A 14,320-nucleotide genomic window follows, 5' to 3' on the forward strand; every position below is an offset into this window, starting at 1 on the left:
TAAATTTCATTTAGATCATGTGCGCTCTTTTTCAAAAATGGAGTTATTTGAAGAATGGCGAAGACATAATCAAGAAGAAAGAAATTCTCGTTTAATGAATTTTATTTTGCAAAGATTTTGTGTTACTGATGTAACTGATGTGACTAGAGATTCTGAGAGGTCTTTGCAGTTAAAAATTTCATGTATGGCTTCAAAATTCGCAAAAAAATGGTCTGCAGTACATATGATGATGGACCGTTTTTTCCGTTTTTTCATTTGTTCCGTTGAGACTGAGTGACGGTCAAAATATTATTTAGCAAAATCCACGACCTTCATCCACGCTTTATTGCCGACCAATTAAATTTATTTTTTCAAAAGAAACAAATCTTTTAACTACAACAGAAACTAACCAAGTTTTAAAAGAAGTTTCTCAACTTGTTCCAACATCTATAAGACTCAACGAATCTCAAATTACTGTTAAACACGACCTAATGCTATCAATGATAGATGGAAAAGTTTGCAATGCCTTGACTGACACAAGCTGCCAACAAAAATGTTACATATGTGGTGCGACTCTTAAAATGATGAACGGAGAACTAAAAGACTTAGTTGTTAAAAAAGAACATTATGGTTTTGGTCTGTCTACTTTGCATGCGTGGATTCGTTTTTTGAGTGCATGCTACACATCAGCTATCGTTTAGATATAAAAAAGTGGCAAGTTAGAAGCGATGAAGATAAATTTAGTGTCCAAAAACGTTCAGAAGATATCAAACAAAAATTTAAAAAGCATATGGGTCTTATTGTAGATAAACCAAAACCTGGCTTTGGGAATACAAATGATGGGAACACAGCTCGCAGGTTTTTTATGAAGCCAGAGTTGAGTGGCAAGATTACGGGTTTAGACATCAATCTCATTAAAAGTATCAGTATTTTATTAAGAACACTTTCCTCGGGCTATGATATTAACTATTATGAATTTGAAAAGCTTTGTTCTGAAACCAGAACTCTTTATATTAATCTGTATCCGTGTTACTATATGCCTGTTACTGTGCACAAAATACTTGTACATAGCACGGATGTTATAAAAACATGCCTTCTTCCAATAGGACAACTGTCGGAAGAGTCTCAAGAAGCCCGCAATAAAGATTTTCGTCGATTCCGCGAACACCAAACAAGAAAAAATTCACGTATTTGCACAAATATAGATTTGCTCAATATGCTTTTGGTAACATCAGATCCTATCATTAACTCACACAGAGAATTGTCAAGCAAGAAAACTGGTAAACTACCGTTGGAAGTTTTGAATTTAATTATCCCACCTATAATACCACCACAGCTCGATGAAAATAGAATTATGTGTGACGATGAAGATTATTTAGAGTCCGAATCATCGGGTACTGAAAGTAACAATGATTCATCCGATAATAATTAATTATTAATAAAATATTTTTTTGTTTTACGTAGTGTAGTGAGTATATTTTTATATTTTGTATATTTGTAGTGAGTGTATTTTTACTTTAGGCAAAATTTTATTACATTATTTATGTGTTATAAAAGTGATAAAATATCGTCTTTTTTACAACAAAATTAAAAAAAAAAAACTTTTTATAGTAAAATTAACATTTTGGCGCCCCTTTAAGCTAAACGCGCGGGGTATTTTGGCCCCTGCCTCCCCTAGGCTACCCAACTGCATAACAAATCAATAAAACACCAAAATATTGTTAATTACATTCTTAGGAATGAAATTACAAAGCAAAATATTTTTGTCCACCTAGCTTGCATGAAGCGATACACTGTGCAGCTATATGAATTAAGATTCTTATGGAATCTTTTTGCTGTTAAACTGCAATTTATTGGAAAAAACTGCTCTGCTTCGGCACTATGTTAAAACTGAAACAGCTATTTTAGAAAGTGCAATTAAATAGAGTTGTACACATGACAAAGCTGTTGAAAACAATTAAGTTTAAGAGTATGGCATGCAAAAAACTTCTTTCTCTGTTTTTTCTCTTGTTACACTGTCTTTCAGTGGAATAAGCATTTTCTGGTCTTTCCTGCTTCTACATTTTGTTAAAGTTGAAACGGTTATTTTAGAAAGTACATTCGAAACTTGACGTACAGCAAAGCTGTTGTAAGTGTTTGATTTTAAGAGTATGGAGAACAAACGTTATTTTCTGTTTATTCTTTTGCTTACGTTCAGATGTGGATGAATGTCAAACGAAAATTGCAGGTGCTGAGTGCAGCAAATTTTCTAATTGTATCAACACTGTAGGTAGTTACATTTGTAATTGTTTGCCAGGCTACTCTTACATTGGTTCACCAAGCAACTCAACTGCGTGTTTTGGTATGTGTTGTTTCTGTTGTTTTTTTTATCATAAATGCTTTATCAAAAGAGTTAATAGATCACTTATTGCTAACATTACGCTGGTTGCTTCGTTACTTGTAGGAGGTTTTAAGTTACGTTTGTCTATTTTATGAGGTTTTCAATTTGTTACACTGTCTAGAGCTTTGATTGACGTTCGTTTTTAAGCTCTTGATGTGCGCTTTATTTATTTTTGTTTTTGAAAACGAATCTCCGAAACCAATCAAACATTTCTGTGAATCTATTTACAGAAAGTGCCTTTGAGTTTTGATATACAGCATAACTGTTGCAATAAACTTTAAGAGTATAGGATGCAAACATTATTTCTTGTTTCTTTCTATGTTTTTCATTTAGACATAGATGAATGCCAAACAAAAAGCGCTGGTTCTGAGTGCAGTAATTCCTCTACTTGTATCAACACTGTGGGTGGTTTTGTTTGTGAATGTTTGCAAGGCTATTCTAACATTGGTCCCCTAAGCAACACAACCGTGTGTTTTGGTATGTGTGTTTGGACGTTTTTTCATAAGCTTTTCTTTTGGTAGATTTTCACAATGTACTGGTCACTGACATTACGCTGGTGTTTGAATATTTGCAGAAAGCTGCATGTTTTGCTTGTCTGTTTTTACAGCTTTCAGTTTGTTCAAATTCTTTGTGTTTGATTGACGGTTACACGTGAAGCTAATAAGACTCACTTTATTTGCATTGCTAACCTAAATTTAAATCATCTGTTTTTGCATAAAAATTGTCGTATGTTTAAGATATCAACGAATGTCAGCACACATGCAACTGGAATCTCAGCAAATGTTTTAACGTCCCTGGTAGTTACTTATGTTCTTGTTCTAGCGGCTATCAACTAAGTATGAACGGAAGCAGCTGTGTTGGTAAGTCATAGACAACATGTCCTTTATAGATAACATTTATGACGTATAAAAAGAATAAGTTGTTTCCAGTGCATGCTTGATGAGCCTCTTTGAAGTAAATAAACAGTTTTTAACAATGGTTGTAACTTTTCATTAAACAAAATAATCCTAATGGTCATGATTTGTTTTGTTCAGATGTGGATGAATGCCAAATGAAAGCCAACGGCACTGAATGCTCTGCTTTCTCTGTTTGCAAAAATGTTGAGGGCAGTTATGTGTGCGAATGTTTGCAAGGTTATTCGCAGATTGGTTCTCTCAGCAACAAAACCGTTTGTGATGGTAAGTGATGCTTCTAATTTCTGTCTGAAATGTATCTTTGTGAGTGGTTTTGATGATACTGTGTCGGCCGACATCTTGGCAATTGTTTCTATGTTGTCAGAGTGATCGATGATGTAGATGAAGGTTGTTCTCAAAAAAAAAAAAAAAAAACTTTCAAAACTGAATTTTTGTTTCTTAAAGACATCAATGAATGCCAAAACACATGCAACTGGAGTCTCAGCAAATGTCAAAACACACAGGGTAGCTACTTGTGTTCTTGTTCCAGTGGCTATGAGTTTAGTAAGAATGGAACCAGTTGTATTGGTATGTTAGTAAATGTTATCTGCAACGAAGTTCGAAACTTACATGGACCTTTTATTTTGTGCTTTTTAGTTTTACTTTTTTAATCTTTTTCTTCCTACAGGAACTAGCTTTGTTTTCATGGTTTCTGAAAAACGTAGATTTTAGTAATTTTTACTTTTATCAGATATTGACGAGTGTGAGATCACTTGCAACTCGAATCTCACCAAATGTTTTAACACACCGGGTAGTTTTTTGTGTTCATGCGCCATTGGTTATGAGCTAAGTAAGAACGGAACCAGCTGTGTAGGTATGCTGCTAAAAATATGATTTAGTTAAGGATTTGTGTATATTTGTATAAGCTTTTTCCCATGCCAGTATTAGGGTACAATTTATAAGCATTTTTGCAGGGGTTTAATTAACTTGTCTAGAATCCCCTTAAAGCCATTCAAGACAAGTTCTTAAAGACAGGCCCTTCAAGACAAGCCCCGATTTCTTGTTTAAAACTATCCTTTTGAAACTAAAACACAGAGATATAATTACATTGAGTCACATTTGTGTCAGTATTTCTAAAACAAACCAATGAAATGAACCCGAGCAAAAAGCAGCTCGCTCAATAAAAGCCAGAGTAGCAAATTATTCATATTAGTTCTGCCTTTCTTGAGTAAAGTTGTTCAGCTTCTTGGTATCCTGGTTTTTACTGTTCACCACCAAATCGGACTAGCGAGCCAGTGTGTTTTGATGCCAGAAACGCTTTAAGCTATTTCGTCTCACAATTGCTTTATGGAAAGTTTGGAGAGTTTCTTTTTCACTAATATTATGCTGGGTGATTTGTTAATTGCAGGAAGTTTTTAGTTAAGTTTTTCTACTTTGTGAGTTTTTTAATCTGTTAAGCTAAGTTTTTGATTCATGTTCTTCCTTAACCTCTTGATGTGCACGTTTTTATTACTACTAAGTTTTTTTGGAAACAGGATCTCTGAGAGCAATCACATTTTTTTGTAAATTACTAAGTTTACTAAGCCATGTTTTTGAATAATATTTATTACATGGTTTATTTATTTTATTGTTACTGTACATTCGATTGTGATTATTGTAGTAATAGAGAAAGTATCAACACTCGAATTATCTTGAGTGTGCACATTACTGCAAGTTAAGCCTGCTAAGGAATTAAAGTAAAAACATCTTTTTGGGTTTCATTGAAATTCATTGTGTTTAAGATATTAACGAATGTCAAAACACTTGCAACTGGAATCTCACCAAATGCTTTAACACTCCGGGTAGTTATTTGTGCTCGTGCGTCATTGGTTATGAGTTAAGTAGGAATGGAACCAGCTGTATTGGTACGTCGGTAAACTATATATATAAAGTATGTTGCATTTATGTAGTAATGAGATGTTTGTAGTTTCTTTTAGCCATTTGACAGTCGAACAGAGCTAAATCGTATAGTTGCATGAAATGTTTTGTTTTAAAACTTTTTCTTTTTGCACTTGAACCCTAGAGTATTTTACCAGATAGTAAGAGTGCAAACTGTATTCTTTACAGCTCACAGTGTATCGCTTCATACAAGCTAGGTGGACAAAAGTCATATCAAGAAATCGACTAATTGATAATATTTTCACAATAACAGTCCTACATTAGTAATAACTTGCGGTGTTAACTATGAAAAACATTACAGAGCAATGAGCTATAAGCAATTAAAGAGGCGTTAAAATGTAACTTAATTTTTGAAAAAAATTAATTAAAAGTTTACAATGGTTGCATTAACATTTAACAAGAATTAAAGAAAGCAATCATTTTAATGCAGCGATGGATTTTACTTTTGAGGGTAAGTACTATTTAATTACATTAAATATTTTATCTAAAAGTTAAGCAATATGTGTTAAAACATGGTTTAAAAAACTGGGTTAAAATTGTAAAGTATTTTTTGGTTTTTAATTTTTAAACTTATACAACTTTTTGTATCCACATGTATCCAAGCTAATTTATTAACAGTGTATAGCGAAAGTCCTAAGGTGTACAACAAAGAAAAAACTTTCACCACATAAATCCACAATTTTTTGTTATTAAATTTCATTTAGATCATGTGCGCTCTTTTTCAAAAATGGAGTTATTTGAAGAATGGCGAAGACATAATCAAGAAGAAAGAAATTCTCGTTTAATGAATTTTATTTTGCAAAGATTTTGTGTTACTGATGTAACTGATGTGACTAGAGATTCTGAGAGGTCTTTGCAGTTAAAAATTTCATGTATGGCTTCAAAATTCGCAAAAAAATGGTCTGCAGTACATATGATGATGGACCGTTTTTTCCGTTTTTTCATTTGTTCCGTTGAGACTGAGTGACGGTCAAAATATTATTTAGCAAAATCCACGACCTTCATCCACGCTTTATTGCCGACCAATTAAATTTATTTTTTCAAAAGAAACAAATCTTTTAACTACAACAGAAACTAACCAAGTTTTAAAAGAAGTTTCTCAACTTGTTCCAACATCTATAAGACTCAACGAATCTCAAATTACTGTTAAACACGACCTAATGCTATCAATGATAGATGGAAAAGTTTGCAATGCCTTGACTGACACAAGCTGCCAACAAAAATGTTACATATGTGGTGCGACTCTTAAAATGATGAACGGAGAACTAAAAGACTTAGTTGTTAAAAAAGAACATTATGGTTTTGGTCTGTCTACTTTGCATGCGTGGATTCGTTTTTTGAGTGCATGCTACACATCAGCTATCGTTTAGATATAAAAAAGTGGCAAGTTAGAAGCGATGAAGATAAATTTAGTGTCCAAAAACGTTCAGAAGATATCAAACAAAAATTTAAAAAGCATATGGGTCTTATTGTAGATAAACCAAAACCTGGCTTTGGGAATACAAATGATGGGAACACAGCTCGCAGGTTTTTTATGAAGCCAGAGTTGAGTGGCAAGATTACGGGTTTAGACATCAATCTCATTAAAAGTATCAGTATTTTATTAAGAACACTTTCCTCGGGCTATGATATTAACTATTATGAATTTGAAAAGCTTTGTTCTGAAACCAGAACTCTTTATATTAATCTGTATCCGTGTTACTATATGCCTGTTACTGTGCACAAAATACTTGTACATAGCACGGATGTTATAAAAACATGCCTTCTTCCAATAGGACAACTGTCGGAAGAGTCTCAAGAAGCCCGCAATAAAGATTTTCGTCGATTCCGCGAACACCAAACAAGAAAAAATTCACGTATTTGCACAAATATAGATTTGCTCAATATGCTTTTGGTAACATCAGATCCTATCATTAACTCACACAGAGAATTGTCAAGCAAGAAAACTGGTAAACTACCGTTGGAAGTTTTGAATTTAATTATCCCACCTATAATACCACCACAGCTCGATGAAAATAGAATTATGTGTGACGATGAAGATTATTTAGAGTCCGAATCATCGGGTACTGAAAGTAACAATGATTCATCCGATAATAATTAATTATTAATAAAATATTTTTTTGTTTTACGTAGTGTAGTGAGTATATTTTTATATTTTGTATATTTGTAGTGAGTGTATTTTTACTTTAGGCAAAATTTTATTACATTATTTATGTGTTATAAAAGTGATAAAATATCGTCTTTTTTACAACAAAATTAAAAAAAAAAAACTTTTTATAGTAAAATTAACATTTTGGCGCCCCTTTAAGCTAAACGCGCGGGGTATTTTGGCCCCTGCCTCCCCTAGGCTACCCAACTGCATAACAAATCAATAAAACACCAAAATATTGTTAATTACATTCTTAGGAATGAAATTACAAAGCAAAATATTTTTGTCCACCTAGCTTGCATGAAGCGATACACTGTGCAGCTATATGAATTAAGATTCTTATGGAATCTTTTTGCTGTTAAACTGCAATTTATTGGAAAAAACTGCTCTGCTTCGGCACTATGTTAAAACTGAAACAGCTATTTTAGAAAGTGCAATTAAATAGAGTTGTACACATGACAAAGCTGTTGAAAACAATTAAGTTTAAGAGTATGGCATGCAAAAAACTTCTTTCTCTGTTTTTTCTCTTGTTACACTGTCTTTCAGTGGAATAAGCATTTTCTGGTCTTTCCTGCTTCTACATTTTGTTAAAGTTGAAACGGTTATTTTAGAAAGTACATTCGAAACTTGACGTACAGCAAAGCTGTTGTAAGTGTTTGATTTTAAGAGTATGGAGAACAAACGTTATTTTCTGTTTATTCTTTTGCTTACGTTCAGATGTGGATGAATGTCAAACGAAAATTGCAGGTGCTGAGTGCAGCAAATTTTCTAATTGTATCAACACTGTAGGTAGTTACATTTGTAATTGTTTGCCAGGCTACTCTTACATTGGTTCACCAAGCAACTCAACTGCGTGTTTTGGTATGTGTTGTTTCTGTTGTTTTTTTTATCATAAATGCTTTATCAAAAGAGTTAATAGATCACTTATTGCTAACATTACGCTGGTTGCTTCGTTACTTGTAGGAGGTTTTAAGTTACGTTTGTCTATTTTATGAGGTTTTCAATTTGTTACACTGTCTAGAGCTTTGATTGACGTTCGTTTTTAAGCTCTTGATGTGCGCTTTATTTATTTTTGTTTTTGAAAAAGAATCTCCGAAACCAATCAAACATTTCTGTGAATCTATTTACAGAAAGTGCCTTTGAGTTTTGATATACAGCATAACTGTTGCAATAAACTTTAAGAGTATAGGATGCAAACATTATTTCTTGTTTCTTTCTATGTTTTTCATTTAGACATAGATGAATGCCAAACAAAAAGCGCTGGTTCTGAGTGCAGTAATTCCTCTACTTGTATCAACACTGTGGGTGGTTTTGTTTGTGAATGTTTGCAAGGCTATTCTAACATTGGTCCCCTAAGCAACACAACCGTGTGTTTTGGTATGTGTGTTTGGACGTTTTTTCATAAGCTTTTCTTTTGGTAGATTTTCACAATGTACTGGTCACTGACATTACGCTGGTGTTTGAATATTTGCAGAAAGCTGCATGTTTTGCTTGTCTGTTTTTACAGCTTTCAGTTTGTTCAAATTCTTTGTGTTTGATTGACGGTTACACGTGAAGCTAATAAGACTCACTTTATTTGCATTGCTAACCTAAATTTAAATCATCTGTTTTTGCATAAAAATTGTCGTATGTTTAAGATATCAACGAATGTCAGCACACATGCAACTGGAATCTCAGCAAATGTTTTAACGTCCCTGGTAGTTACTTATGTTCTTGTTCTAGCGGCTATCAACTAAGTATGAACGGAAGCAGCTGTGTTGGTAAGTCATAGACAACATGTCCTTTATAGATAACATTTATGACGTATAAAAAGAATAAGTTGTTTCCAGTGCATGCTTGATGAGCCTCTTTGAAGTAAATAAACAGTTTTTAACAATGGTTGTAACTTTTCATTAAACAAAATAATCCTAATGGTCATGATTTGTTTTGTTCAGATGTGGATGAATGCCAAATGAAAGCCAACGGCACTGAATGCTCTGCTTTCTCTGTTTGCAAAAATGTTGAGGGCAGTTATGTGTGCGAATGTTTGCAAGGTTATTCGCAGATTGGTTCTCTCAGCAACAAAACCGTTTGTGATGGTAAGTGATGCTTCTAATTTCTGTCTGAAATGTATCTTTGTGAGTGGTTTTGATGATACTGTGTCGGCCGACATCTTGGCAATTGTTTCTATGTTGTCAGAGTGATCGATGATGTAGATGAAGGTTGTTCTCAAAAAAAAAAAAAAAAAACTTTCAAAACTGAATTTTTGTTTCTTAAAGACATCAATGAATGCCAAAACACATGCAACTGGAGTCTCAGCAAATGTCAAAACACACAGGGTAGCTACTTGTGTTCTTGTTCCAGTGGCTATGAGTTTAGTAAGAATGGAACCAGTTGTATTGGTATGTTAGTAAATGTTATCTGCAACGAAGTTCGAAACTTACATGGACCTTTTATTTTGTGCTTTTTAGTTTTACTTTTTTAATCTTTTTCTTCCTACAGGAACTAGCTTTGTTTTCATGGTTTCTGAAAAACGTAGATTTTAGTAATTTTTACTTTTATCAGATATTGACGAGTGTGAGATCACTTGCAACTCGAATCTCACCAAATGTTTTAACACACCGGGTAGTTTTTTGTGTTCATGCGCCATTGGTTATGAGCTAAGTAAGAACGGAACCAGCTGTGTAGGTATGCTGCTAAAAATATGATTTAGTTAAGGATTTGTGTATATTTGTATAAGCTTTTTCCCATGCCAGTATTAGGGTACAATTTATAAGCATTTTTGCAGGGGTTTAATTAACTTGTCTAGAATCCCCTTAAAGCCATTCAAGACAAGTTCTTAAAGACAGGCCCTTCAAGACAAGCCCCGATTTCTTGTTTAAAACTATCCTTTTGAAACTAAAACACAGAGATATAATTACATTGAGTCACATTTGTGTCAGTATTTCTAAAACAAACCAATGAAATGAACCCGAGCAAAAAGCAGCTCGCTCAATAAAAGCCAGAGTAGCAAATTATTCATATTAGTTCTGCCTTTCTTGAGTAAAGTTGTTCAGCTTCTTGGTATCCTGGTTTTTACTGTTCACCACCAAATCGGACTAGCGAGCCAGTGTGTTTTGATGCCAGAAACGCTTTAAGCTATTTCGTCTCACAATTGCTTTATGGAAAGTTTGGAGAGTTTCTTTTTCACTAATATTATGCTGGGTGATTTGTTAATTGCAGGAAGTTTTTAGTTAAGTTTTTCTACTTTGTGAGTTTTTTAATCTGTTAAGCTAAGTTTTTGATTCATGTTCTTCCTTAACCTCTTGATGTGCACGTTTTTATTACTACTAAGTTTTTTTGGAAACAGGATCTCTGAGAGCAATCACATTTTTTTGTAAATTACTAAGTTTACTAAGCCATGTTTTTGAATAATATTTATTACATGGTTTATTTATTTTATTGTTACTGTACATTCGATTGTGATTATTGTAGTAATAGAGAAAGTATCAACACTCGAATTATCTTGAGTGTGCACATTACTGCAAGTTAAGCCTGCTAAGGAATTAAAGTAAAAACATCTTTTTGGGTTTCATTGAAATTCATTGTGTTTAAGATATTAACGAATGTCAAAACACTTGCAACTGGAATCTCACCAAATGCTTTAACACTCCGGGTAGTTATTTGTGCTCGTGCGTCATTGGTTATGAGTTAAGTAGGAATGGAACCAGCTGTATTGGTACGTCGGTAAACTATATATATAAAGTATGTTGCATTTATGTAGTAATGAGATGTTTGTAGTTTCTTTTAGCCATTTGACAGTCGAACAGAGCTAAATCGTATAGTTGCATGAAATGTTTTGTTTTAAAACTTTTTCTTTTTGCACTTGAACCCTAGAGTATTTTACCAGATAGTAAGAGTGCAAACTGTATTCTTTACAGCTCACAGTGTATCGCTTCATACAAGCTAGGTGGACAAAAGTCATATCAAGAAATCGACTAATTGATAATATTTTCACAATAACAGTCCTACATTAGTAATAACTTGCGGTGTTAACTATGAAAAACATTACAGAGCAATGAGCTATAAGCAATTAAAGAGGCGTTAAAATGTAACTTAATTTTTGAAAAAAATTAATTAAAAGTTTACAATGGTTGCATTAACATTTAACAAGAATTAAAGAAAGCAATCATTTTAATGCAGCGATGGATTTTACTTTTGAGGGTAAGTACTATTTAATTACATTAAATATTTTATCTAAAAGTTAAGCAATATGTGTTAAAACATGGTTTAAAAAACTGGGTTAAAATTGTAAAGTATTTTTTGGTTTTTAATTTTTAAACTTATACAACTTTTTGTATCCACATGTATCCAAGCTAATTTATTAACAGTGTATAGCGAAAGTCCTAAGGTGTACAACAAAGAAAAAACTTTCACCACATAAATCCACAATTTTTTGTTATTAAATTTCATTTAGATCATGTGCGCTCTTTTTCAAAAATGGAGTTATTTGAAGAATGGCGAAGACATAATCAAGAAGAAAGAAATTCTCGTTTAATGAATTTTATTTTGCAAAGATTTTGTGTTACTGATGTAACTGATGTGACTAGAGATTCTGAGAGGTCTTTGCAGTTAAAAATTTCATGTATGGCTTCAAAATTCGCAAAAAAATGGTCTGCAGTACATATGATGATGGACCGTTTTTTCCGTTTTTTCATTTGTTCCGTTGAGACTGAGTGACGGTCAAAATATTATTTAGCAAAATCCACGACCTTCATCCACGCTTTATTGCCGACCAATTAAATTTATTTTTTCAAAAGAAACAAATCTTTTAACTACAACAGAAACTAACCAAGTTTTAAAAGAAGTTTCTCAACTTGTTCCAACATCTATAAGACTCAACGAATCTCAAATTACTGTTAAACACGACCTAATGCTATCAATGATAGATGGAAAAGTTTGCAATGCCTTGACTGACACAAGCTGCCAACAAAAATGTTACATATGTGGTGCGACTCTTAAAATGATGAACGGAGAACTAAAAGACTTAGTTGTTAAAAAAGAACATTATGGTTTTGGTCTGTCTACTTTGCATGCGTGGATTCGTTTTTTGAGTGCATGCTACACATCAGCTATCGTTTAGATATAAAAAAGTGGCAAGTTAGAAGCGATGAAGATAAATTTAGTGTCCAAAAACGTTCAGAAGATATCAAACAAAAATTTAAAAAGCATATGGGTCTTATTGTAGATAAACCAAAACCTGGCTTTGGGAATACAAATGATGGGAACACAGCTCGCAGGTTTTTTATGAAGCCAGAGTTGAGTGGCAAGATTACGGGTTTAGACATCAATCTCATTAAAAGTATCAGTATTTTATTAAGAACACTTTCCTCGGGCTATGATATTAACTATTATGAATTTGAAAAGCTTTGTTCTGAAACCAGAACTCTTTATATTAATCTGTATCCGTGTTACTATATGCCTGTTACTGTGCACAAAATACTTGTACATAGCACGGATGTTATAAAAACATGCCTTCTTCCAATAGGACAACTGTCGGAAGAGTCTCAAGAAGCCCGCAATAAAGATTTTCGTCGATTCCGCGAACACCAAACAAGAAAAAATTCACGTATTTGCACAAATATAGATTTGCTCAATATGCTTTTGGTAACATCAGATCCTATCATTAACTCACACAGAGAATTGTCAAGCAAGAAAACTGGTAAACTACCGTTGGAAGTTTTGAATTTAATTATCCCACCTATAATACCACCACAGCTCGATGAAAATAGAATTATGTGTGACGATGAAGATTATTTAGAGTCCGAATCATCGGGTACTGAAAGTAACAATGATTCATCCGATAATAATTAATTATTAATAAAATATTTTTTTGTTTTACGTAGTGTAGTGAGTATATTTTTATATTTTGTATATTTGTAGTGAGTGTATTTTTACTTTAGGCAAAATTTTATTACATTATTTATGTGTTATAAAAGTGATAAAATATCGTCTTTTTTACAACAAAATTAAAAAAAAAAAACTTTTTATAGTAAAATTAACATTTTGGCGCCCCTTTAAGCTAAACGCGCGGGGTATTTTGGCCCCTGCCTCCCCTAGGCTACCCAACTGCATAACAAATCAATAAAACACCAAAATATTGTTAATTACATTCTTAGGAATGAAATTACAAAGCAAAATATTTTTGTCCACCTAGCTTGCATGAAGCGATACACTGTGCAGCTATATGAATTAAGATTCTTATGGAATCTTTTTGCTGTTAAACTGCAATTTATTGGAAAAAACTGCTCTGCTTCGGCACTATGTTAAAACTGAAACAGCTATTTTAGAAAGTGCAATTAAATAGAGTTGTACACATGACAAAGCTGTTGAAAACAATTAAGTTTAAGAGTATGGCATGCAAAAAACTTCTTTCTCTGTTTTTTCTCTTGTTACACTGTCTTTCAGTGGAATAAGCATTTTCTGGTCTTTCCTGCTTCTACATTTTGTTAAAGTTGAAACGGTTATTTTAGAAAGTACATTCGAAACTTGACGTACAGCAAAGCTGTTGTAAGTGTTTGATTTTAAGAGTATGGAGAACAAACGTTATTTTCTGTTTATTCTTTTGCTTACGTTCAGATGTGGATGAATGTCAAACGAAAATTGCAGGTGCTGAGTGCAGCAAATTTTCTAATTGTATCAACACTGTAGGTAGTTACATTTGTAATTGTTTGCCAGGCTACTCTTACATTGGTTCACCAAGCAACTCAACTGCGTGTTTTGGTATGTGTTGTTTCTGTTGTTTTTTTTATCATAAATGCTTTATCAAAAGAGTTAATAGATCACTTATTGCTAACATTACGCTGGTTGCTTCGTTACTTGTAGGAGGTTTTAAGTTACGTTTGTCTATTTTATGAGGTTTTCAATTTGTTACACTGTCTAGAGCTTTGATTGACGTTCGTTTTTAAGCTCTTGATGTGCGCTTTATTTATTTTTGTTTTTGAAAAAGAATCTCCGAAACCA

General features: G+C 33.0%; 1 protein-coding gene across 5 annotated transcripts in view; it reads left to right on the plus strand.

Moving 5' to 3' along the window:
- Positions 1-14,320, plus strand: part of LOC145194712 (uncharacterized) — a 139,626-nt gene that overhangs the window by 114,954 nt on the left and 10,352 nt on the right. For all 5 annotated transcript variants that reach the window (XM_090070780.1, XM_090070781.1, XM_090070782.1 and 2 more), the window contains 15 exons: positions 2,177-2,320; positions 2,693-2,836; positions 3,097-3,219; positions 3,394-3,537; positions 3,718-3,840; positions 4,004-4,126; positions 5,034-5,156; positions 8,057-8,200; positions 8,573-8,716; positions 8,977-9,099; positions 9,274-9,417; positions 9,598-9,720; positions 9,884-10,006; positions 10,914-11,036; positions 13,937-14,080. In XM_090070780.1, coding sequence (XP_089926906.1) covers positions 2,177-2,320; positions 2,693-2,836; positions 3,097-3,219; positions 3,394-3,537; positions 3,718-3,840; positions 4,004-4,126; positions 5,034-5,156; positions 8,057-8,200; positions 8,573-8,716; positions 8,977-9,099; positions 9,274-9,417; positions 9,598-9,720; positions 9,884-10,006; positions 10,914-11,036; positions 13,937-14,080 — 1,992 coding nt within the window. The remainder of the gene's footprint in view (positions 1-2,176; positions 2,321-2,692; positions 2,837-3,096; positions 3,220-3,393; positions 3,538-3,717; positions 3,841-4,003; positions 4,127-5,033; positions 5,157-8,056; positions 8,201-8,572; positions 8,717-8,976; positions 9,100-9,273; positions 9,418-9,597; positions 9,721-9,883; positions 10,007-10,913; positions 11,037-13,936; positions 14,081-14,320) is intronic.

This window comes from Hydra viridissima, unplaced genomic scaffold (genome assembly GCF_058129835.1).
Source record: "Hydra viridissima isolate aposymbiotic clone 2 unplaced genomic scaffold, HvirCarnegie_v1 scaffold_13, whole genome shotgun sequence".
Classification (NCBI taxonomy): domain Eukaryota; kingdom Metazoa; phylum Cnidaria; class Hydrozoa; order Anthoathecata; family Hydridae; genus Hydra; species Hydra viridissima.